Genomic DNA, 27,115 nt, shown 5'->3' with positions numbered 1-27,115 from the left:
CAGGTGTGAGTTGTAGCTGGTTGGAGCTAAACTATACAGAGTTGCGACCCTCCAGGAATTGAGTTTGAGACCATTGATTTAGGGTTTCTGGAGAGCCACAGCATTGCACAGTTTAGTTCCAACCCTGCTTCAAACTCTGACACCTGTGACTTAGAGGAAAGTTTGAGTTATGATCTCTGTTAAAGGGTTAATACAACACAATAATAACAGAATAAATGTCACATGCTTGTTCACATTTCCAATTTCTATAGTGTTGCGGGTGATTTTCAACCCATTGCTAAGGAGTTGCTTATGGTTACTGAGTAGAATTAGCTTATTATTAATGGGACTGATGTGGTATGCTTCTAGATAATAAAAAAAACCTCAGAACAACAATCAAGGCATTTAAGAAAGCTTGAAAACAGTGCTTACTGATTTACTGAATACATCAATACATAACTCCCTTTGGCATTTACTGTCTGTTTTGCAACATGATATGCAGATCTTTTTCATACTCAAACAGCATTAAATGGAAGTGTATGAAGCAAAAAATGTCTTTTAATACAGTTGAAGGCAAAGTTAATAGGCCTTCTGTGAAATTTGTATTATTTTTTAAATGTTTCAAAGATTTTTTCAACACATTTGTTAACATATAGTTTTAATAGCTTATTTATTTTGTCTTTGCCATGATGACAATACATAATATTCTACAATATATCGAAGTAGTATTTATCTTAAACTGCCATTTAAAGGCTTAACTTAGGTTGAAGGCTTAAATGGGTAACCAAGCAGATTAGGTTAATTATGTCATTGGACTACAGTTGTTTATTATGTAGCCAATCAAAAATAATAATTGCTTTAGGGGTTAATATAATAGACCTTACTTTATAAAAAAATAAAAATAAATAAATCTGCTTTCATTCCAACAAAAATAGAACATCAAATATGAAAATGCTGTGAAAAATGTCCTTGCTCTGTTAAACAACACTTTTAAAATACTTCACAGGAGGGCTAAAAACTTTGCCTTCAACTGTATATCATAAAAGATGTGCTTAAAAATACAAATTATTAATTTAATTAATAGTGTAATCTGCAATGTCAACTTACGGCTGGGCTCCGATCTCTCGTAGATGGTAGAAAAGCTGAGGAAGATGAGCCTGTAGTAACCTCTCAAACTGCAAGCATAGAGACACTATACCCTAACAAACACAAACACAGGGTTGATGAGTTTTCTCTCATCAAATCTCTAAGCCAACTGACACAACGACAATCAATCATGTTTCATCGCACACAGATACTTACAGATGGATGTGAGGAGATGGAGTGTAGTCTGAAGAAGTAGCGAATATACATCTCCCTAAACACACTGTACAGCTTAGATGGCTCGTTATATAAAAAACACAGAGGAGCCACTGCAGCACAGAATGACAAGACAAATGCATGTTTATTTAGAAAGCATATTGATATATTTGATGGCATGCATTTCTTTATACCTACCATACATTGAGAAGCCATGGAATGGGATGACACCTATAAGACAGAAAACTGTTTAGAATTTATTTTGAATTTATTTATTAGGATTAACCCCACTGAAATTTACCATCTTGTTTTCACAGTGTATCACAAAACAAAACAAAACCCAAAATAAAATCAAATCAAATCAAAACAAATCAACACAAAACAAAAATCGAAACATCACAGAACAATATAACAAATCAAATCAATTCAAAACAAAATCAAAACACAAATGAAAACTTCTCAATTTATTGTTACAGCTGTTGTTATTTTTATTATTATCATTATTATTAGTATTATTCCCAGCATGAGTATATTATAGTTATCAAATTACAGTAATAATCTATCATACATATCTTTAATATTATTCTTCCATGTGGAATTGTATAATTAATAATTAGCATTGATATCGTGTTTTCTTTTTTATTTATTCAGTTTTTATTATTATTATTCTTTTTCCTTTTCTTTTTTTTTTTTTGGCTTATTCTCGTTGCTTTGTTTGCTGAACTTTATTTTTTTTCTTCTCTCTTATTGTTTCTTTTTTTTTTCTTCTACTCCTCCCCTTTTCTGTTTTTATTTTATTTTTATTATAAGTATTTTATTAATTTTTGTTTATTATCATTAGTTTATTTTCTCTTTTCCTCTATCTCCCCTTCAAACTTACTACTTACTACTATTATTATTTGTTATTATTATTATTATTATTATTTATTATTATTACTTGTCCTCTCCCTGATTTCCCATCCTCCCCTCTCCTCGACACCTTTGTCATAAATGGTATTACTTTTATTTTTTGAAATCATTATTATTATTATTATTACTGTTCTGACTTGTCCTGTTATCTTTCCATTATCATTATTACAAGTATTTATACCATTATCATTATTAAGGTTGCAGTTGTTGTAGTTGTAGCGGTAGTAGTTGTAGTAGTAGTAGTAGTAGTTGTAGTTGAAGTAGTAGACAGTGTAATAGTATCGATTGTTATTGAGTAATTGTTACGGAGATTTTTGAAGTAGTAGTTCATGTAAGTAGTAGCAGAAGTAGTAATGGTGTGGTAGTTACAGTAGTAGTAGTAGTCGTTGTTGGTGTAGTAATATCAGTAGTAGATGTTGTTGATGTAGATGTAGTAGAAGTGATTGTAGTAGTAGTAGTAGTGGTAATAGTAGTAGTAGTAGTAGTAGCATTAGACGTTGTTGTATTAGTTGTAGCAAACACTATAGTAGTATCAGTAGTGGTAGTCGTTGTAGTAGTATCAGTATTAGTAGACATTGTAGTAGTAGTAGTAGTAGTAGTGGTTGTGGCTGTAGTAGAAGCAGTAGTAGTTGTAATATAAGTAATTTTTTGTAGTAGTAGTTTGTGTAGCACTTGTGATTTATTATTATTGTTGTCAGTTATTACTGTTGTCCTTTCTTTCTTTTTACTCTAATTTTTACTATCATACATTAATAAGCATTGTTGTTACTCCCTACCTCTGACTGGTTTCTTTCTATATGTTTTATCGATATCTGTGACACTTGCTTCATTTATTGACTGTTATTGTTCCTTATGTATGTACTCTGACCTGTCCACCAAGTTACCTTTACATGCATACACACACTCACACACACACACACACACACTCACGCACATACCAGTACATGACTATATTGTTGTTGTTTTTGTTTTGTTTTTGTTTCGTTGCTTTGTATTTGTTATTTGTTGACGTTTTCTTGTATTTGTATGATTTTTTGCATATTCTAATAAAAAAAAAAAAAAAAAAAACACAAATGAAAACAAAACAAATCAACACAAAAAATGAAAACAAATGAAAATAACACAAATTACAAAAAGCAACACAAATTAATTCAAAACATCACAACACAAAATCAAAACAATGCAAAACAAAACAACAAATCAGATCAATTCAAAACAAAAACAAAAAAAACACAAAACAAAATAAATAAAGATCAAAAACAAATCAAAAATCAACCCAAGACAAAAATCAACATAAAACAATATTAAAACAAAAACAAAACTATAATTAACACAACAAAATCGAAACAAAAAACAAAACAAAACACAATAAAAAAGAAAACAAATCAACACAAAACTAAATTAAAACAACACAAAGAAAAAACAACAAATCAAAACAAAAATCAACACAAAACTAAATCAAAACAAAAAAAATTTTATGGAAAATTTATGGAAAACTCCACAGCGATTGAACCTTGCTACGGCGTGAGCACACCAACATCACCAGAGTCGCAGCCCTCCGACTTGCCCCCTGGCCCTAACTTACCTTACTTACCTGAGAAGCTTTACAGGCTTAGATATATTTTTTGAGGAAACGTAAATATATACTAAGTTAATTCTAGAAATTTAAGATACAACAGTACATTAGGAAAGTGTGCAGTCCCGATAGAGAGCAAGCTGCAGAGGCCTACCTGCTGCCCAGAAAGGGAAGACCGGTGGCAAGCAGACTTATGGACTAACCCTGAGAAGGGCAAGAACACATATGAAGGATGGTTAGCGGGGAAGGAAGACACGGGCCCCCCTAAGACGGGGGGGACTATACCGTGGCTGGGACACAGCAAGGAAAGGGGCTGGGTGTGCCTCCTCTGTGGGCAGCACTTGCAGGTTCACTACGTAGTCTAAAAAAAAATACGCACTGTAGGAACCAAGGACACCTAGAGAGAGTAGGTCGGCCTGAATTGCTGGCACACTTCGCTGACTGAAAATGCCTCCAGATACCTGCCACTTTTGACTGATGTTAACATGACCAGCAGTGCTATCTACCTGGACAGAAATCTTAAATATAATGTGTCAAACTGATCGAGCAGACCTCTCCTAAGAAAGATCTCAAAGTGGGTATGAGAGAGGGACAGGATAGATAATTATCTATGTCTCACGCCTCTGGGAACTGGATGATGAGACGATACTTTCCGAACGCGCTACCATCCCCATGTCCTTAGAGCAGGAATGATTGAAACGCCAACCTTTCAGTGTGGATTGGACAGCCTTAGCTCCTGAGGGAGGATAGCATTGCACTGATCTGGCATGTCCGGGGTGCTTCTCGGAGAGAAGTACACCACACAGCAAATAGACTCTACTTTAGGGTGTAGGCATGCCTCATAGAGGGTGCTCTCTAGCCTGAGTGACGGTGTTAACCACCGAACCGGTAGATCACCTAAGTCCACCGCACATGTGAGGTTCCAGAGATCAGGGCGTGGGTGCCAAATGGTGCCTGTCCCAGAGAAAAAGGTGCTTCTTTAAGGGGATATGCCAGGGAGGGGCCGTCACAAGGAGAAAGCTGAAATACAGTTCCGATTGAGCCAGAGAGGCACAATAAACAGACCTGGTCCTCGCCTGCTCCCTGACTTTACACAGTTTCTGTACAAGTAGGCTCACTGGAGAAAAATGCGTATTTACGCACGCCCTGGGGTCGACTGTGTTAGCCAGTGCACCAGAATGCAACCACAACAGCTGGACAGCCGGTAGTGGAGTCTCCATTTTCTCAGGCGAAACTGCCATAAGAGTTCATCAGCTGCACAGTTGAGCTCGTCGGGGAAGAATGGGACACATTGATTATGACTCCGGAGGAGCAGACGGCAAGCGAGCTGAGACATGCAGCGAGAGCGGATAACCCCCATGCGGTTCATATACGTCATTGTCACCATGCTGTCTGTCCTGACCAGCACGTGTTTCCCCTCTAGCACCGGCGCAGCCAAGACACACTGCCAACAGCTCCAGGCAATTAAAATACCAATGCAACCAGGTTCCTTCCATAGACCCACAGCTGCATGCCTGCAACACACGGCCCCCCAGCCTGGACATTTGCTCTAGAGGCACACAGGTCTGTAGAAATACAGAGTCCATCCAGAGGCTAAGGGGACGTGCAGCAGAGTGCAGTCACCCGGGGCTTGTCCACGTGCCATGCGCATCTGGGGACCTGATAGTGAAGCCGATGCTGAATCCGTCGCCTATGGAGCAACAGGAGCAGCGTGACAGCTGCTGCGGATACCATATGCCCCAGGACCCTCTGAAATAATATCAAAGGTACCACAGTTTTCCTGTCAAACTCTTTCAGACTGATCAGCATCAGCTCTGCCAAGGCGCACCATCATGATGATCAAGTCCAGCTTCAACCCGAGGAAAGAGATGCTCTGCATGGGGGTGAGCCTTCTCTTTTCTTGATTAACCCGAAACCCTAACAGGTCGAGGTGTCGGAGCACCCTATCCTGGTGCACAATCAAATATAAAAAGCCAGTCATCGAGATAATTGAGTATGCGGATACCCATGAGCGGAAGAGGCATTAGGGCATCCTCTGCAAGCTTGCTGAAAATGTGTGGGGACAGGAAGTGACCGGAAGGGAGGACTTTGTACTACCATGCTCAATCCTTGCACGCAACCGCAGAAAAATGGAGACATGAACATACGTGTCCTTCAGGTCTATCGCTGCAGAATAATCCTGAAGAAGAATGCCCCGGGGATGCTTATGAATGAGCAATCTGAGTGGCTGCTGTAAGGCAGTGGGTCAAAACACGCAGAACTAAAATTGGTCATAACCCACCACTCTTTTAGGGTACAATGAAGCACAGACAAACAAGCCCATACCTCATCTCGGCTGGAGGGACTGGCTCGATTGCGCCCTTCGCCAGGAGGACAGCAATCTCCGTGTGCAAGACAGGGGTGGACACAGGGCAGACCCTGGTGTAATACACATCCGAGAACTTGGAGGGAGCCCCAGGCTTGAGGATTGTATGAGCTTAGGGCTCTCTACCGTGACAGCATGCCAAACAAGCTTTATAATCAATCATCAGCTAAGTGTGAACTCTTAAAAGTGTATCATGCTACTGCTAAACTAATAAATCATCTAATAAACACAATGGCACCAGTTTCAACAGATTTGAGTGAATTTAACAAATGAAGACCACAGAGTGCATGCTGAGACTTGCTGACATGAAAATGTTGTAAAAGCTGCTTTCTCACCATTTGGCGGGTAAACCACAGCACACTGCTCGGAGCCAGACTTGCCTGAGAAAAAGACAAGTTCTTAGACAAGAAACAAAAGAAGAGATTGCAACAAAGATAAACATTTTAAAATGTTACTTTGGATGCAAGATTTCGGTGGCGATGCACTGTTGTAGTTGAAATGCTCCAGCACTGCAGTGTCTCGAGAAAAACAAAGTAAGACCTATTGGGGAAAATATTGGCAAAATATTGGCAAAACACACAGACAAAGATTATTATTGCTAAATACACGTCATATCTTTGGTAAATTGCTTATTTTCCTGGAACAATTACACTTGAAGAGCCACTTTGAAGCTTCAGGCTGTTGAGGTCATTTTTTTTTTCTTTTATTATACATTTTTCTCCTTAAATGTAATTCACTTCAAAACTGATATCTTTAAAAACCTGCTTTCTATAATTAATATTAACTTGGTTTGCTTCATTTGTTTTAAAGGGGTCATTTTATATAAATCTGGATATACCTAGGCATGGCAGAATAATAAGAGTTCAGTACATGGAATTAGCATAACATGAGCCTCAAACCCCATTGTTTCCTCAATCTCATGGAAAATTACACTGAGACTCTTACATTGTATGTGGGATTAATAATTTGCAGGCCAATATAGGTGCATTTCAGTGACCACAATATTTAGAATTGAGATTACAACAATGATACAATTTTCCCTTATTTTTAAGTTTATCTAGGCTTATAAACTGTAAAAAAAAAAAAAAAAAAAAAAAATATATATATATATATATATATATATATATATATATATATATATATATATATATAATAAAAAGTCATGACAACTTATGTTTTTACATTACTTTAACAACTTATTTTTAAGTTTAAACAAATTTTAACAATGTTTAAAGTGAGCTTAATTGATTTAATGTCAGTTTAAATGTACGTTTTGTTAGTTTAATGTGTATATTGTGAAATTTTCTGTGTATGCAAAACACATGTAGACTGCTGAGTATAAGTGTTTAGTGCACCTACAGTACACTCACTCAGTAGTATACCTGATGGTGTGCTCACACTGCCAATTTTCTTTGTTAAATTCAGCTATTGCTACATTGAAGCCTATTGTATAAGCAATTATTTCACAAAATTGACCTGTAGTCATCATATTTAAAATTCCCGGTGACTGAAATTCTTGAACTTCCCACAGAGTTCACACTAAACCAATATTTACAAGCAGCCAGGCCTTTTTATCATCTCACACCTCCAGCTCGCAGCACTGTTCCATAGTGATGACACAATGTGCTCTAGTAAAGCTCAAAACATTGGCCATTTCTGCTGCAGATTTCAGATAAAATTAAAAATTATTAAATAAATAATTAAATAAAGTATTAAATATTAATTTCAATATTAAATGAAAAATTGACCCAGGAATGCAAAGAGAAGAATTCATGGTTTTCCATACGTCACCAGCAAATAAAACAGCAAAGTGAAATCTCTCTTAAAATGCTTCCCTCTCAGATGATTGCAGATGATTTCCTAACCATTTAAGGCTAGGAGAGAGTAAGTGTCTTCTTCCCTGATGTCATCTTAAAATGGGCTCATATATACCATTTCATGGGAGAAAAAAAAATGAACCCGCAAATTAAACTGCAGTAGGATTTTTTTGGTGAAAATGAACATCAAGCAGCGGAAATTTTATAATCCTCCAATAACATGAAATGACTCATGAATTCCCCCTATCTGTGAGATGGAAACAAAATCCAGTCCTATTTGTGTGTATCCAGTTTTAGGTACAAGAAGCCAAAGCCTGGTTTTGCATGGGTCATGATAGTTTAGTCTGTGTGCAAAGATCTATCTAAGCCATGTCCAAAATAACTTGGGAAACTGCTCTCCTTTTATGACAATGAAATCACTTTTAGGACTGTAATCAGCTGACTGAATTGAAGCATAGACGTTTACAGAGTAAATGACATGCGTTCACCCACCTGATATAAGTAATCCTCAAACACAAAGTAGTAATCGTCATTACTTGCGGTAAGTTTTACGTCCTAATGAAGGAAAAAAAAAACATTTTAATTAGAAACACATGCAGTAAAGTTACTAAAATAGGACTTTGCAAGCTTTGAAATATATAATACCACTGCAAACAAAATACTGTGAGAATTTTTTATCAGTTAAGCATATAAAAAAGCTTGATATTTATCTATTCAAATTTTATGTGGGTAAAAAGACACGTTTTCAAATGTCGTAGCACAAAACTTTAAACCAGGGGTGGCCCAACTTTTTCTTTTGAAGGGCCAAGAACCAAACTTGATTGAGGCCAGTGGGCTGAAGGTAAATATAGTTGCCATGGTTAATTTCCCATTTCATTTAATAATATTTAAAAATGCCTAGAAAACATTGCTTTAAATGAACTAATACAGTGTTTTTTTTCTAATTACAATTAAAAACAAAAAAAAAACTATCTCATTAATAACAGAATTACACTAATTTTGGCCTTGATTTTCTCACTGATGTCTTCTGCATAATCCTATATCTGTTAAGTCACATTATTTTTTAAATCAGATTTATTTACAACATTTCATTTACTTCAGTTTGCTTTTTTTGTAGCTCAGCAGTAAAACAAACAAACAAACAAAAAAAGGTTTTGTCAGATCAAATATTACGATCTCTTTTGAAGACATTCGCCCCAACCCTCTCCATCCTTCTCACTCTGAGATGGAATGGTGGGCCAAATCAAAGAGCCAACTTTGGCCAGCAGGCCCTACTTTTTGCATCTCTGCTTTCAACTGATCACTTTTTAAAACCAATAGTCATTCTTTCAAACCTGATATCATGATTTCATTGTAGTTCATTCCACCATTTAATTCCATTTTAAACAAAACACATCAAGTAATTGGTATTTCCTGACTTAAAGCTCTTGCAGTCATTTGTAACGTACAAATTATCAGACGTTGAATAAGCTGAAAATGCTTATGGACATAATAAATCAGTGGTCTCAAACTGGATTCCTGGAGGGCCACAACTCTGCATAGTTTAACTCCAACCACCTCCAACTCACGCCTGCTTAGTCACTAGTACTAAGGTGTGGTACAAAGTGATAAGGTGTGTTTGATTAGGGTTGGAGCAAAACCGTGCAGAGCTGCGGCCCTCCAGGAACCCAGTTTGAGACCTGTGTTTTAAATGATTCATTGATCAAACATTAAAATCCGTTGAATTAAATGATAGACAATGCATTAAACTCAAAGATAAAAGATTTAAATCAAATGTTTGATACTAACAGCTTTTTGAAAGCAGTTACTGTGAATGAAACATTTCTATAGATGTACCCTATTTTGTGTAGTGAACATTCTAATTTGTGATTCTGTGTATTGTACGAACACAAAAAAAGTCAGTTTTTGATGACTTGTTGTGATATAAGCAGAATCAGAATGAGCTTTATTTGCCAAGTGTGCAAACACACAAGGATTTTTTTTGTGTGTGTGTTTTTTTTCCAGGATCCACATGCATACATACACAATTTACGTGCATTGTGTACATTATATGTACATTGATGACTTTTTAACTGTACAAATAAAAATTACAAATATTTATATAAATGTACTTACAATTAATTGGCTTTATTGGTTACAAAAACCATAAAGAGTAAAGGGTCCTTTTTGTTTATGACTATACGAAGTAGCATCTGAGTACTCTACCTGACAAAAGTCTTGTGGCGGATCCCAGTTGTAAGAGCAACAAATAATAATTTGACTTTTAGTTGACCATTTGGAAAATTAAATAAAAAGTGATGAATTATCTGTTGAACTGCATTCCAATCATCACAAATACTGCAGAAGACCTACTGGATCTCGCATGGAGCCAAGATTCTCACAGAAATCAATCAAGTTTGGTGAAGGAGAAATCATGCTTTGGGGTTACATTCAGTATGGGGCCTGCGAGAGATCTGCAGAGTGGATGGCAACATCAACAGCCTGAGGAATCAAGACATTTGTGCTGCCCATTACATTACAAAACACAGGAAAGGGCAAATTCTTCAGCAGAATAGCGCTCCTTCTCATACTTCAGCCTCAACATCAAAGTTCCTAAAAGCAAACAAGGTCAAAGTGCCCCAGGATTGGCCAGCCCAGTCACCAGACATGAACATTTTTGAGCATGTTTGGGGTAAGATGAAGGAGGAGGCCCTGAAGATGAATACAAATAATCTTGATGAACTGGGAGTCCTGCAAGAATTCTTTCTTTGCCATTCCAGATGACTTTATTAATAAATGATTTGAATCATTGCAGAGATGTATGGATGCAGTCCTCCGAGTCCAAGCTCATAAGAGTCAGACACAATATTCATTCTGTTTCCACTGCACCATGACTTCATATTCTATACTGGACATTATTTCTGCTCAGTTACAAGACTTTTGTCTAAGCAAAGTCAGACTTTACAGTCCTAATGAAATCATTAAAAATCAAGCGTAATCTAGAGGCCTTTTCCTTTCATATAAGCTACTTTATATAATATATTATATTATATTTCATATTAGATACTAAATGATCAACTAGAATTCAAGTTATTATTTGATTATTTGTTGTTCTTATATAACTTATATAAGCAACAAGACTTTTGTCAGGTAGTGTATTAGGAGTTTTGAAAAATCACCTATTGCTTGTGAAAATTGTCCCAAACCAATTTAAAAAAATTTGTTTTTTCAATGTAGCAATAGACTTTGCAAGCTTTGAAATATATAATACCACTGCAAACAAAATACTGTGAGAATTTTTTATCAGTTAAGCATATAAAAAAGCTTGATATTTATGTATTCATATTTTATGTGGGTAAAAAGTTTTCAAATGTCGTAGCACAAAACTTTAAACCAGGGGTGGCCCAACTTTTTCTTTTGAAGGGCCTAGAACAAAACTTGATTGAGGCCAGTGGGCTGAAGGTAAATATAGTTGCCATGGTTAATTTCCCATTTCATTTAATAACATTTAAAAATGCCTCGAAAACATTGCTTTAAATGAACTAATACAGTGTTTTTTTTCTAATTACAATTAAAAACAAAAAAACAATCTCATTAATAACAGAATTACACTAATTTTGGCCTTGATTTTCTCACTGATGTCTTCTGCATAATCCTATATCTGTTGAGTCACATTATTTTTTAAATCAGATTTATTTACATTTCATTCACTTCAGTTTGCTTTTTTGTAGCTCAGCAGTAAAACAAACTAACAAACAAAAAAAGGTTTTGTCAAATAAAAAATTACGATCTTTTTTGAAGACATTCGCCCCAACCCTCTCCATCCTTCTAACTCTGAGATGGAATGGTGGGCCTTTTTCAAAAGAAAAAGTGAAAATTGTCCCAAACCAATTTAAAAAAAAACCTGAAAAGACCCGTCTTTGAGAAAGATTCTCAAAAATCTCCAAACTTATTTAAGAACATTTTTCAGAGAACAAATGAAGCATACAAAGAAAATGCACAGTAAATGTACCTTATATATTAGGTTGTCCACCAGCAGGTTATGGTGTATAACTCTGGCTTTGAGCTGTTCATAATGTGTTATGTCCTGTTTAATGAAATAAAAACAAAAGAATTGACAAGGAGTTCATTCGTCTCAGTCAGCTGAATTTAATTAGCCAATACATAATGGATAAAGAAGCACCTAAGCACAGATCCTGCCACCCCACTCATTATAACTAAGCTAATTATACGAACCAATTAACTTATTAAACTGCTATTGTAAGAAGCATATTAATAGGAGCGCTTTCAATCACTCAATCATATTCTTATGCACTTGATGGGATTTCCTCCTGAAAATGTGTGGGTAAGAAATGAAATGTCACTAAAGATTGTACTGGAAGACATCATTGCAGGCAACTATGACCAGATGCTTTAAATCAGCCGTCGTTAGATGTTATGCAATCCGTTTGTTTATTTATTTAGATGTTCATATGTTTTATTGTAAGAGAATACTTTGACTTAATTTAAATTAGATTAGTTTGATTTAATGCAAGAGAATAGTTTCAATGGTCATTTTATGCAGGATTACTAAATGCTGTCTTTCACATGTCATGCATCATTAAAAAATGTTAATAGACCATTTTGAGGGATGTAAACAAAAACAATGGCCCCAACACATTTCCTGTTTTATATTTGTAATTTCTATAGCTTTTGAGAATCCAAAAATGAGCCACATATTGATAAATGATGTTATAATAGCTGTTTTAACATTAAGTTATGATTGAATCGCCTCTGTTGTTACAGTTATGAAATTGTTATGTTGAATTGTACAGTTATGAAATAGTTTGATAACAAGCAAGAAATGTTCATGGGCTAACGAGATACCAATTTGAAATAATCTATATGAGCTTTCAAAATACAATAAGGAATCAACACAAGCTAAATTTGAGTATTACATGGCTCCAAAAACATATCATATACCAGTTTTGACAGGCAACTCTGTTTTTGCATGTAGACTTCATGAAGTAAAATATATTCACAATTATCATGTGTTGGAAAAAGTGTATATAACTCAATTTTCACATTCAGAATTTAGAGTATTTTATATGTTGTCAAATTACTAAGTTCCATCTTGAATTTAATTAGACATCTAAATGATTAAATATTGAACAAAGATGGATTTTCCAGGTTAAAACAGAAGAGTCATTTGGACTCCGTGAAATTATGGTGTTGTTGTAGTAACAACCATCTACTACTCCACCCATGTAAGTGGTATATAACAATTACTCAGTTATTGGTTAAATGATTCATTAACCATTACTCTGCTTTTTCAAACTATTATGAGTAAGGGTGCACTCAAACTAGGCTATCTGAACAGTGCCTGGAGGCGTTTTCCGGTTCGTTTGGCAAGTGTTAGTGCTCCAAATTGAGTGCTTCAGTTGGGCAGCCCTGGCACAGTTAGAAGAGGTGTGGCAGAGCACGGTTCAGTTGAGCTCTGTAGTGTGAGTGTAAAGCATGCCTGAAGACTCAGGGCTCTATTTTGACGGTCCATGCGCAGGGCGCAAAGCGCTGGGCGCAAACGCTTTCAGGGCGTGTCAGAATGCGTTTTTGCTAATTTAAGGACGGGAAAATCCGCTTTGCGCCATGGCGCATGGTCTAAAAGGGTTGAGTTTATTTTCTTATAGGTGTGTTTTGAGAATAAACCAATTAGAGCCTCATCTCCCATTACCTTTAAGAGCCAGCTGCGTCGCGCCAAAAGCGCATTTCGACGTAAAGTAAGTTCACTTTCGCTTTTGCTCTCTTGGATAGGGAAACCTTTACGCACAGACATCAATTAGCCTATAAATAATTAATTTCGTTTGTTAAGCGCAAAGATTTGTTTCAAAACTATTACTAAATTCAGTTCTAATTTCTGGCAAACGAATAAATGATTAATAATAACAAAGTGTGGTCAAAATACTTTAGTTATTATTAAAATACTAGTATAAATATAGTATTAATAATACTATTAGTTATTTCCAAATACACCTGCCATGCCCCATATGGTTTAAAATTTGACAGGTGGACAAATCTAAGCTTGATTTTAATAAAACAAATATAAATATGGATATAATAAATACTACTGCTAATAATAATAACATTATACAAAAGCAAATTAAATGAACTGAAAAAGCATCCCGAGATGAAGAAAGTAAGGCAGTGGTCTTTAAATCTTCATGTAGGCTAGAAATTAATATGTTTTGTAATATTTTAATATTTTAATTATTTTAATCATTTATATTATATCCTGTATATATCCTTATATATATATATATATATATATATATATATATATATATATATGTAAAGATCTTTGCGTATTGCTCTACATCTTGTGTGTAGTGTGTAAGCCAGGCAATAGACCGACTTTGTTCTGGTCTAAAGAACAGACTATTTACAGTTTCTCAAAATAGCAACGCGCCAAAACACGCCTGCTTTTTTTAGACCAGAACGCCTATGGGCGCACATTTGAGCGCAAATGCATTTGCTATTTAAACAGTGTGGCGCAACACCTCAAAATGACCCTTGCCACATTGCGCCAGGTGTATGATAGGGCCCTCAATGTCACTTTTATGGGACTGTTTTATATATTTATTAATCATTCTTAATTTTTAATGAACCCAAACTGTCATAGTTTATTAAAGACACAAACCCCTCACTGCATGTCAGCTGATGCCTTCAGGAAACCTCCTAATACTTGCAGCACAAGGACTTTTATGGTTATTTTTAAGTGTGTTAATCTGTTCAGCAGAAGATTTTACTGTGTCACTGCATCCAAAATGAATATATTATAAAATCATACAAAACAATACAACTAAAGCAAGCTTCAATGTGTTGAGCGAGAGGGCTTCTCTTCCTCTTAAACTGTACAGTCACATCATCGATGGACGAAGCATGCTCCAGCTCTGAAGGTAAAAATGCAGTATGCATACGGGCTGAGGGAGAGAGGGGAAGGGGCACAAGGGGGACAAGTGTGCTTTGACTCGGTTAAACACAACAGTGGCGAGTGTAAGTCTCAATTTAGCAACTTTAGATAATTTGTATAACCAAATTTGTATGTGAACTAATTTGTATGGATTGGCCTAATGTAACTGCATTGGGTGAGTCTTTGGAAAAGGTTTATGTTGTTGGTGTTTTTAATTTTTTTATCCTGATTAGGTTAACTAAATCAACACACCTTTGAGGCACTTGTCACTTTGCACAGGACTTTGTTTATATAGTGCTTGAAGTGAGTCGCCAATTTAAATCTTTAAACTGATTGATTTGATTGATTGATTTAATTGTTTGATTGTTTGATTGATTGATTGATTGATTGATTGGTCAATTGATTCTGAAACATTCAATTATTCTGCCTTCAAATACACATTAAAATTGCAATTATCATAGTGAACAAACCAACAACTTTAATCACAATGAACTTCTCATTCACACCAAGGATGGTCTAGCGCAGGGGTGTCCAAATTTGGTCCTGGAGGGCCGGTGTCCTGCAGATTTTAGCTCCAACTTGCATCAACACACCTGCAAGCATGTTTCTAGAAAGCCTAGTAAGAGCTTGATTAGCTAGCGCAGGTGTGTCTGATTGGTGTTGGAACTAAACCTTGCAGGACACCGGCCCTCCAGGACCGAGTTTGGACATGCCTGGTCTTGCAGGTTGATTGGTGAATCACAGTTGAGTATTGAATCCCTGTGTAGTAGGCAGCTTTTATGGATTACCCAGAACACTGGTAGCAGTAGCTCTCATCCTCTGTCTGAGGAGTGTAACCTACTCAGGTCAAAGGTTTCAGATGCTTTTTAGATGAACAAAATGTTACAGGAATAGCTTTGTTCCGTCATATATTTCCTGCTCTGAATAGATTGTAGTATTTTATAAAGTCAAATTTGTTGTCCATGTCCATGGCTAATAATAACAGCACTGAAGAACAATAATGTTGAAATCGCTTTTAAAATGTGACTGATAATCAATAAATACATTGGGATCTAATCAGAATCCAAATAGCTGTACAAAGCATACAAAGCAACCGATGACAAAATTGCAGCTTGCTATCCAAACAAACAGAAACACCGCGCACAGCACTGGTTGCTAATATCATTATCAACTCCTAAAATTCCATTCCTTTCCTGTTACCTAAAGGGATAGGATAATTCCTCCCATTCATCTGGAGGGATAAGCATGTGAGCTGGTCACTGTCACCCAGACAGCAGTTACATAATAGTTCCATCCGAAACATTCAAAACTCTTATTATTTCCCTTCTGTCATCCCAGCAGCTCATGTCCTGCTAACACCTACCAGTTCAAAGTGTGAGGAATTGCTCTACTTATTTAAATCGTCTCGCCCCACGCCGGGTGTTTGTCTTCTTATTATCACATGGAGTAGGTACATTCTCCAGATGCCGCTTCACTGCCATAATGGAGGCCCAAGGAAAACGCAGGCATATGGGAGACACTGATTTATGTGTACAAGTGGCAGCTATTAGACACCAAGGGTGAAAAATTCAAAGCAGACACCTGCTCTGTCATTTCTGCCACACAAGCAGCTCAAAGCTCATTGATGATAAGAAAGAACTTGCATTTAAAGGGGACCTTTAACCTATTATTATGTAAGTCTTTACAAGATGTAAAATGCATCTCTGATGTCCCTAGCGTAAGTATGTGAAAATACCTTACAAATATTTTTTTAACTCTGAAACTGCCCCTTTTAGGCTTTGAGTTGTGGCATTTTGGTGACTGTTGCTTTAAATTCAAATGAGACTGTGCTCTTTACAAAAGAGGGCGGAGCTAAAAATGCCTGTGTATGAGCATAATGGACAATTCAAAAACAAATCTAACCTCTAATGCTAATGAGGGAGAAATCATCACTAGTGGGCGGGGCTTCCCCCCTCTGATGTCATGTACAAAGGGAGAATGTGAAATAATGAGTTCCTGTAGACTTTTATGAAGTATGATTATACAAAAAATAAAATGTATAAATGTTTACCATTAGAAGCTGGTTATATTCACGGACTGATGCCATTGTGTTTAAACCCCTTATAAAAGAGATTTTTGCATAATAGGTCCCCTTTAAGACTGTGTACACACTTGATTTGACTGCTTAGTCTGAACAGGAGTCAAATTTCAGGTCTCTCTTTTACATTTGAAAGGTATAATGCCAGAACTGTGAGAATGAAAATAGGGTACATGTTTATTTTTGAATAATGCAGCTCAGGTGCTTTTAGTTAATTGTCATGCCATTATAAAATTGCCATGTCTAAAGGTCCCGTGAAGTGCTTTGAAATGTGAATTTCTATTAGATTTTTGACGTAATCTCAAACAGAAACAGTAAGAGAGGGTGGGACATAGTGTAGCTCCTCCCCTTGAAAAAACAGCCAATATCGTTTTGTTTTATCGTCGCTCTGCCACTGAGAGTGGTTGAGCTTACAGTAAGTGCATCAAATGGAAAGCAAATGAGAAGTGTCTTGGAGGGGGTTGGGCATATCAGATCCTAAAGAGCATTTGATTTGACGAGAAACTGTAGTATGGGCTGACGTGAACAAAACTGTTGATCCATTTAGGCCAGGGGTGCTCAACCCTGTTCCTGGAGATCGACCTTCCTAAAGAGTTTAGCTCAAACCCTGATCAAACACACCTGAATCAATTAATTAGGACCTGAACAGCACTTGAAAATTAAAGGCAGGTGTGTTTAATATGGGTCGCAACTGAAATCTGCAGGAAGGTCGATCTCCAAGAACAGGGTCGGTCACCCCTGATTTAGGCGGAAGTGACTAAAAGCTTTACATGTTGAAATATCTACACGTTTTATATCTTCTAAACCTGAATTTGGTAACTGTTTTAGAGCACACTAGCTTATAGATATGCTAGAAATAAACAATACTTTAAAATTAAACTTTATTTTAATTTTATGTAACCTCAAGGGTCACGAAACACCAAAACACATTTTTTGAGATGTTGACGGTCATATATGTGTCCCACATTGCTACAAACACTATTAAGACACATATATTTCACTAACAAGTAAGAACTGGTTGTTCTTGCGTTAATTCAAGTAAATTTGTTCTTCTGGTAAAGCTGCGTCATGCTGATTAGATCCTTGTGTGAATTCCAGCATATGGATTGGATTTCTGTACCAGCCAGTACAACGTGACATCTTTCAGCTTTCAGCATTAATTCATGAGAAAGACCTCCTGGGGCCTCATGTACGAAGACTTGCGTGGAAATCTTACTAAAACATTGCGTACGCACAAAGCTGTAAATGTGCGTATATACGCAGAAAAAAATTCAGATGTATGAAACACTGCGTAGGCCGAATCTCACGCATATTCTTTTGTACATCTGAATAACTGTGAAACTGAGCGCAACATGCACGAGCACAAAACCCCTCCCTGCCTCCTCCCCTGTATGAATATGCTAATGACTATGCTAATGGCAAAACCCAACGAAACAGAAACTTTGAACAGAATGTGAATTGGAGGTGCTGCTTTCGGAGGTAGACCGGAGAAAAGCGGTGTTATTTGCAAGGTGGTTCTCCGGAATTAACAACAAAAGAAAAAAATAGAGTGGGAGAGTTTAGCTGATGCGGTCAACACAGTTGGGTCTGAACATCGCACTGAGTGCATTAAAATAAAGAAATAGTGTGATTTATATCTGAAAAATTTTGCAGGACGTTTAACAGTCTCAGTGGCGCTACTCGTAAGACGCATGCGATCATGAATTGATACGTTCGAGCATGAACTCGGCTCGAATCCAGCGTCTGATGAACTCTTTCTTGTTTTTTCCCCCGCTACATATCAGATTTTGCCAACTATTTATCACGAGAAAGACAAGTAGGAATAATCAATAACTTCATATCAATAAGCATCATATTTTATTTGCACATTTATTGAATGGAAATGTTTCTGATTCACGCATGCAAATTCATCTCCAGATATTGTCTTTATAGCAATGTGCGTGTGGTAGATTGCTCAGATTACATTGGGAAAACAGGCGACTGCTGCAAATTGTGCTTTAATGTTTAGCTGGTCAAATGTATGGTATGGAAACCTTATATACCTGCTGAACCCGTCTCATACAGCTGCCATTGCAAGGCTCAGACACTTTGTAGAGAGGAATTTAACACAACTGCCTCTAAGAGTCGCCAATGGAAATAAAACAGACACGCACAAAAAATGTGCGTACGCCTGCCAGAAAGCTCTTGTGAAGCTGCGCACATTCCTACGTTCAGTTCATTGTTAGTAAATCCAAACGTGAGCGATTCTGAGCGTGAAACCTGGCGTACGCAAAGTTTTTGTGCGTACGCAGCGTTGATACATGAGGCCCCAGGTCTTTCCAGACAGCCAATCAGCGTGCTCTACTGTGTGTGAGGTGCAACTTCATTAATATGCATTATAACTTCGAAGACAGAACCTCTTACAGTGTTCAGACGGCAGAGACGCCACTTTGTGTTGCCAACTATAATTAAAACAAGTGTAAGAATTATTGGGGGTAGTGGGTTGTTAGTGTTGTATTTATAAACGTGCTGCAACAAAGGATTTGTTTTCATTTCCCCGCTATGAGAGCGCAGCTCGACTCACATGTGGATTACAGTGGTCTGCTAACACGAGACAAAAATATGTTTATAAGGAACTTTTTTTTTTTACCCGAGAGCTTTTTGCATCTGGAAATGGTGAAATGTGGATTTGCTGCTCGTCTCCTTTTAAAAAAGCAGCAGCTCCAGTTGTTGTTGATTGTCCTGTCTCGACAGATATGGTGAGCGATTGGTGTTCTTTGTTTATGTTTATTCAGAGGCGAAGTTCATATAGTCAGCAGTACTCTTTCAGTATTTAAAGACATACCTCAGTCAAAATGATTTAGCTACTAAGCTTACAGTATGTTAATATCACCACAATATTATGGGCTGAAAGATCCACTTTAAATGCTCTACTCCAAATGTAAACCTTAATCAATCTATTACTGTTGTGTAGGATTTTCGCCACATTTTGTGACAGGATAGTCTGTACACATATGGCTTTCTGAGGACCTACAAAGTGCCAAGTTACAGAGAATTGCAAAATATATATATTTTTTCTCTCATAAGCAATGCTGTATCAAACAATCCATTAAAACTACAGTCTTCCAGCAGTTCCTCGGATCCAATATCTCATTTGTCACAAGCGCATGCATGAAATGTTCCTAAATGAAAGTGCCAAACTGCAGTTAAAGTCGACAAATTAATAATTTGGCAATTAATTTGATTACTGATGACCATGTACACAATCACTGTCTTTCTCCTCTGTGTCTGTGTGTTGTTTTGCCCCTGAGAGAATCAGCGCAAGCTCGAACCGAAACTCCCATTTTTATGCAAACCCATGCCCCTCTCCCTCTCTCGACACTCCTACCTAAACAGAGCTGGACTCACTCACTTTTTAAACTAGAGGTGTGAAAACACCCTGCTGAGACAGGGGGGTTTCATGGCCCTTTAATCTCAGATTTGTTTAAAATCATAAATCTTCAAAGCCTGAGTGAAATAAAATATAAAGTGGGTCTCACAGCAGACAAGAAGCACTGCATTAAATTACATTGTTTCAGCGTTTAAACGGCTTTTCATCTAATTTTACACTTAAACAACTAAATTAATGCTGAAGTCTATTTATCTGATTATATTTTAATTAAATTACATTATCCATGCTGTAAAAGATAATGAAGGTGTTTTCTGATCTTGCCTGCATTTCAGCCTGTTTTTGGCGTCCCCTGAAACCCAACTATGACCTTTTATAATCCATAATGGAGCAATCTAAAGCTGTGATTTTAGGAAGTATTAGACCTAAGGTAATAGGCCAACAAACTCCACAATCACATTCTCGAGTTGCCTATGTTGGGAACTTGGATTAGAGGTGCTGGTAGAATCACCCAGTTTGGTTTACAACTGGAAAACATGAAAAAAAAAACAAAATTATACCCTGTCGCATAGAAAAGCTGTAAAATTCAATTGTAGGTGTTTGTCACTGTGAAATGTCCTGACAGCTAATGAATTTGTGACAGTGATAATGTCTACTGGAGAATTACTGAGAAAACTACAACTGGATAAACAACATTCCACTCATCCTCAGCAGTCACTTCCACGTCAGTAGACACCCTTTCACTAAAAATGAAATGATTTAAAGTTCCGGTTTTTCAGCCAGTTTAAAGAATTATGAAAACAATTAGCTTTGAGTGAGTTACAGTTAAAGGCAACTGAACAAAACAGCTACAATTCCCTCAGACCCAAAACTGAAAACATTTTTTTAAACATTTTTTAACAGCGTCCAGGGCATTTTGAAATGAAATTCACAGACACATTCTGTGGTGGAGACATCAAAGACTTATTAAGCACCTTGCAAATAAATGGCAAAATAGGAGCCCTTAAATGTCACTTACTACAACAACATTCATAGCCCCATTAAATAGGAACTTGTATAAAAGCATTCTGGTCTCCACATAATAAAAAATTAAATATATATATATATAAAAAAAGAGTCAGATAAAGCCACCCCATCTAGTCTTACTTTGATTGAGAAAGTCTAATCATGCAAACAATAAAGACATTTGAATATTTCTGAGACAATTCATCAGAACTATGCTGTCAACAGCGTGCTGTTCACTTCCAGTGAAGGTACCATTTTTCTTCCAGCCAAATTGTTACCTAAAACAAAAGATACACATTTCACTAGTAAAACAGGGCGTACACTTACAGTACCTCTATATAACCAGACACAGAGTCTGTTCACAGATTAGTGTGGTTAACTGACACTCTTGTGACCTCAATACTGAAACTGAAAACTAAAAGTCTACTAGATCCAACTAATATTTGATCTGAAAAACACAAATCATCTATAGATAAAAAGGACTGGATGCCACCAGTGTCTCTTGACGCCTGCACTTTTGATCATCCCCCATGGCTTAAGTAATTCACAGTAAACCCATTAAAAAGCAATGTCACATATGCGGTTGACTTTTCAATATGTGAATTCTGATGAATAGTATTTATAAACACCACCTCTTTTGTCTGGGAATGCCTCTCACACTTCAAAGACCAACAATATGCTATGAAATTGTTCATACTAGGCTATCCGAACCATGCCCATGCACGTTTGACCCCCATTTCCTGGTTTGTTTGACAAGTGTGATTGCTCTGAATTGGGCTCAGGTGCGGTTCAGTTTGCTGGCCCTGGTCGGGTTGGAAGAGGTGATCTTTGGCTTGTAGTGTGAGTGCAAAGCATGCCTGAGCCCGAAACTGAAGACAAAACGTCACTTTTAAGAGACTGTTACATATGGATTTATTAATCATTCTTACTTTACAATGAACATGAACAGTCATAGTTTGTAAAAGATACAGACCCTCCTTGCCACGACAGCTGCCACTTTCAGCAAACCTCCTTATACGTGCACCATGATTACCTTCATGAACATTTGAGAGTCAAAAGTGGTGGAACTTTACAGCAAAAGATTTGACTGTGTCACTGTATATCAAATGACTTAAAACAATTCAAAACAATGCAACTTAACTAAAAAAAAACTTTCATGCAGAACTTCATCCAATTAAAAAGATGTTTCTTTCATTTCAGTTTAATATTTTTTTGTTTTATTTCCAAGTAATATATTTTAAGTTCAAAACATAGTTAAATATAAATGTTTTTGATTAAAAGCTCGACTAAGAAATATTTATGTTTTGACCAATGTAAAGTTTTCAGGTTACTCACACAGGCCAATGCATGCGTATAAAATAGAAACTCAATATGTTTTGTACTTTCATGGACCTAAAAATTTTGTTTAAAATAAATTTAAGTGATCAAATTTAGCTGAGTAAACATTACCCAAATTTTTCTTAATTGGATGAATGAACATTTTTTGAGAATTTTTGTTTTGATTAAAGGTATATCTTTTTGTTTGGAACAAAAAGAGAATTTTAATTAATTGACTTTCTTCAACAAGAGAAATACGCTTTGTACCAGGTTACATAAAATTTTTCTACTGGAGATAGAAAATGTTCCTTCATTCATTCATTTTCTTTTCAGCCTAGTCCCTTTTTCTAATCTGGGGTCGCCACAGCGGAATAAACCGCCAACTTATCCAGCATATGTTTTACGCAGCGGATGCTCTTCCAGCTGCAACCCATCACTGGTAAACATCCGCACACTCTCATTCATTAGCCTACCCAATTCACCTACAGCCCATGTCTTTGGACTGTGGGGGAAACCGGATTACCCGGAGAAAACCCACGCCAACACGGGGAGAACATGCAAACTCCACATAGAAATGCCAACTGACCTAGCCAGGGCTCGAACCAGTTACCTTTTTGCTGTGAGGTGCTTGTGCTACCCACTGCGCCACCGTGACACCCATAGAAAATATTGTTTAAGGCAAATTATTTATTTTTCACTGGGTCAAAGGATAAAATTTAGATGTAAACCATTACCCTAATTCTTTTAATTGGATGAATGAAAGCTTTTTTAACAGTGTATATCAATCTCCACTGTACTGAGCGCTTCTGTTCTGTTAAACTGAATTTAAAGGGCAAAAAATGCAATGTTACAGGGGGAGAGGGGAGGGGCACGGTTCAAGACAATTGCTCCTAGTGTGAGTACACCCTTGACAGCTTTTTTTTTAACACTTTCTGACTGAAAAGCATTTGTTTGAGTGACCACAGATTTGTTGCCTGAGATAATGCTACTATTCTTGTACATTTAAAGGCAGTACCATCCTCTTTGGAAAACTGTGGGCCCTATCATACACCCGGCACAATGTGGCGCAAGGCGCAACGCAATTGTTTGCTAGTTTCAGCTTGGCACAAGAGTTGTTTTGACGTTTTATGCCACGCTGTTTAAATGGCAAATGCATTTGTGCTCATTTGTGCACCCATAGGCGTTCTGGTCTAAAAAGGAAGCGTTCTGAGGCGCATTGTTGGTGCGCTGCGATTTTTCTATAGACCAGAACATAGCCGGTCTATTGTCCAGCGCAGAGTGCGTTAATTGTGCGCCTTGCTTACACACTGCTTAATACACACAAGATGTAGAGCGATACGCAAATATCTTTACATATGAAAAATAATTAAAATATTAAGGGTATATAGGATATCATAAGTATATATATATATATATATATATATATATAGGATATAAATATAAAGGATTAAAATATAACAAAACTTTATTTTCTAGCCTACATAAATATAAAAACCATACTTTCATGCCATCTTCATCTCGGGGGGCTTTTTAGTTTATTCGTGACAATTTGCTTTTGTATAATGTTATTATTATAAACAGTATTATTTATTATATCCTTATGTATATTTGTTTAATAAAAAAAAGCTTAGGTTTGCCCATATGTCAGGTTTCAGTCCATATGGGGCACAGCATGTGTATTTAACTCAGATTTTTGACCACACTTAGTTATTATTGTTTATTTATTAGTTTGCTGGAAATTAGAACTGAATTTAGAAGTTTTGAAACAAATATTTGTGCTTAACAAACAAAATTAATTAATTATAGACTAATTGATGTCTGTGCATAAAAGGTTTCTCTATCCACGGGAGCAAAAGTGAAAGTAGACAATAAGAGGCCTTTTCCCTCATTTTCGCATTGTAGATGCTCTGTTTAACCATTTTCTTTCTAGTGAAACGGTCAGTTTTCCACTTACAAAGTCGTCATGTAAATAACAAATGCACCATGGCGCAACGCACCTGGCTCTAAAAGGGAATGGGAGATGAGACTCTGATTAGTTTATTCTCAAAACACACCTATCACTCATTAAGAAAATAGCTCAACCCTTTTAGACCATGCGCCACTGCGCAAAGCAGATTTTTCCATCCTTATATTAGCAAAAGTGAATTCTGACACGCCCTTAATGCGTTTTCTCCGTGCGATTTGCACTTTGCACCTGAATCTTCAAGTAACAAGCTCTCCAAGCAATTTAAAATCCGCAGATTTAGAACTAACTTACCTCAACACACCTGCAAGGATGTTTCTAGAAAGCCTAGTAAGAGCTTGATTAGCTAGCCCAGGTGTGTCTGATTGGGGTTGGAACTAAACTTTGCAAGACACCGGCCCTCCAGGACTAAGTTTAGGCCCCCCTGGTCTAGACTAATGAAAAGATTATTTCAGGATATACTTTTTAGGAGAACAACACCAATAAAGTTTGAACATTTGTGAGTAGGTTAAAATATCTAAATTTGAGCCATCATACTTTGATGCATAACTTTTTTCTCCAGACTCTCCATCATTTATTGCATTTTGTGTTTTTCATAGCTCTACGAATCGCCTTTTTTTAGTCACTGTGACTTTTCATTTATTATAACCACTATTTCAGTCATGAAACCCCCTCTTTCAGTTCAAGTCTACCTCAGAACTAAAAAAAAAGGTGTCATGATGGGCTTTGGGAGCAAAGGGAGGAGTGGGCATAGCCAGCGGAGCAGAAGAGAAAGAGGGGAGCGAACTTTTGTCAGTTGGTGCACAAAATGAGACAAACTGTGAGGAGACCCATGATTTCATGGGTTATATGATTTTAAGTTAAAATGTAAAGAAATAAACAGTAAGTAATGCCCTGCTACATTTAGTAATTTCATATAATTACACATAACCACTATTTGTTATATCATTATAAAAATAATTATATAAACACTATAAATAAGAAGGATTCTGTCCTCCATTCAGCAGTGCAGCAGGGGCCTCATGTACGAAGACTTGCATGGAAATCATACTAAAACATTGCGTACGCACATTCAAAAATTCAGATGTATGAAACACTGCGTACGCCGAATCTCATGCATATTCTTTTGTACATAAGAATGAACGTGAAACTAAGCGCAACATGCACGAGCACAAAACCCATCCCTGCCTCCTCCCCCATATGAATATGCTAATGACTCTACATTGACAAAACCCAACGAAAAAGCTATGGCAAAATCAAGCAAAAAGAGAAACTTTGAACAGAATGTGAATTGGAGGTGCTGCTTTCGGAGGTAGACCGGAGAAAAGCGGTGTTATTTGCAAGTTCGTTTTCCGGAATTAACAACAAAATAAAAAAATAGAGTGGGAGAGTTTAGCTGATGCGGTTAACACAGTTGGGTCTGAACATCGTGGAGTAAATTACAACAGAAATAGTGTGATTTATAGGTGTAAAATGTTGCAGTACCCTTAACAGTCTCAGTGGCACAGCTCGTAAGGCGTAGTCAACATGTTTTGACACGTTCAAGCATGAACTCGGTTCGAATCCAGCGTCTGATGAACTCTTTCTTCTTTTTTCCCCCGCAACATATCAGATTTTGCCAACTATTTATGACGAGAAAGACAAGTAGAAATCATTAATAAGTTTGTGCATCATATTTTATTTGCACATTTATTGAATGGAAATGTTTCTGATTCACGCATGCAAATTCATCTTCAGATAGTGTCTTTATAGCACTGTGTGTGCAGTAGATAGCTCAGATTACATTTGGAAAACAGGCGACTGCTGCAAATTGTGCTTTAATGTTTAGCTGGTCAACTGTATGGTATGGAAACCTTATATCTGCTAGATGAACCCGTCTCATACAGCTGCCATTGCAAGGCTCAGACACTTTGTAGAGAGGAATTTAACACAACTGCCTCTAGGAGTCGCCAATGAAAATAAAACAGACAAGCACAAAAAATGTGCGTACGCCAGCCATAAAGCTGGCGTGGAGCTGCGCACATTCCCATGTTCAGTTCATCGTTAGTAAATCCAAACGTGAGCAATTCTGAGCGTGAAACCTGGCGTACGCAAAGTTTTTGTGGGTACGCAGCGTTGATACATGAGGCCCCAGGTCTCTTGCCATGTCCATTTCAATCATTAGCCCTGCCGGTAATCTGAAGGATTGTAAACATGTGCAAACAAAACAGCATGGATATAAGTGATGTGTCTGAATGGTAACGAACTGATAAAAGACAAAGTCTGCCATTCTCCAATTCTCATACAGCATTCTTGACAAAAATGCTTGCTGCACACAAACAACTTTGCTGTATTGACCTGGACAACATGGGAAAACCTATGCAACAAACCCTGTGAATCATAGAAACAAATTACGACCCTTCATGAACGGCTAAATACTGCGTACCTTGCATGGCCGCTGTCTCACAGCGTGGCAGGTCTGTCTTTGGAAAGCATGTGCTCATAATTAATTAAGAATCGGGGTCTTTTTACAGGAT

At 36.9% G+C, this 27,115-nt stretch overlaps 2 protein-coding genes across 3 annotated transcripts in view; both read right to left on the bottom strand.

Moving 5' to 3' along the window:
• Window positions 1-27,115, bottom strand: part of stim2b (stromal interaction molecule 2b) — an 860,843-nt gene that overhangs the window by 143,180 nt on the left and 690,548 nt on the right. The window lies entirely within an intron of this gene.
• The window catches only part of tbc1d19 (TBC1 domain family, member 19), a 64,199-nt gene that overhangs the window by 15,715 nt on the left and 21,369 nt on the right, over window positions 1-27,115 (bottom strand). Inside the window, 7 exon segments of the mRNA NM_200491.1 lie at window positions 1,087-1,178; window positions 1,282-1,391; window positions 1,477-1,509; window positions 6,464-6,508; window positions 6,584-6,668; window positions 8,438-8,500; window positions 11,937-12,011. Of these exon segments, the coding sequence (NP_956785.1) occupies window positions 1,087-1,178; window positions 1,282-1,391; window positions 1,477-1,509; window positions 6,464-6,508; window positions 6,584-6,668; window positions 8,438-8,500; window positions 11,937-12,011 (503 nt within the window).

Source organism: Danio rerio, chromosome 7, assembly GCF_049306965.1.
Source record: "Danio rerio strain Tuebingen ecotype United States chromosome 7, GRCz12tu, whole genome shotgun sequence".
In the NCBI taxonomy this organism is placed as follows: domain Eukaryota; kingdom Metazoa; phylum Chordata; class Actinopteri; order Cypriniformes; family Danionidae; genus Danio; species Danio rerio.
The sequence above is the reverse complement of the archived record's forward strand: the minus strand, read 5'-3'. Positions and strand labels throughout refer to the sequence as shown.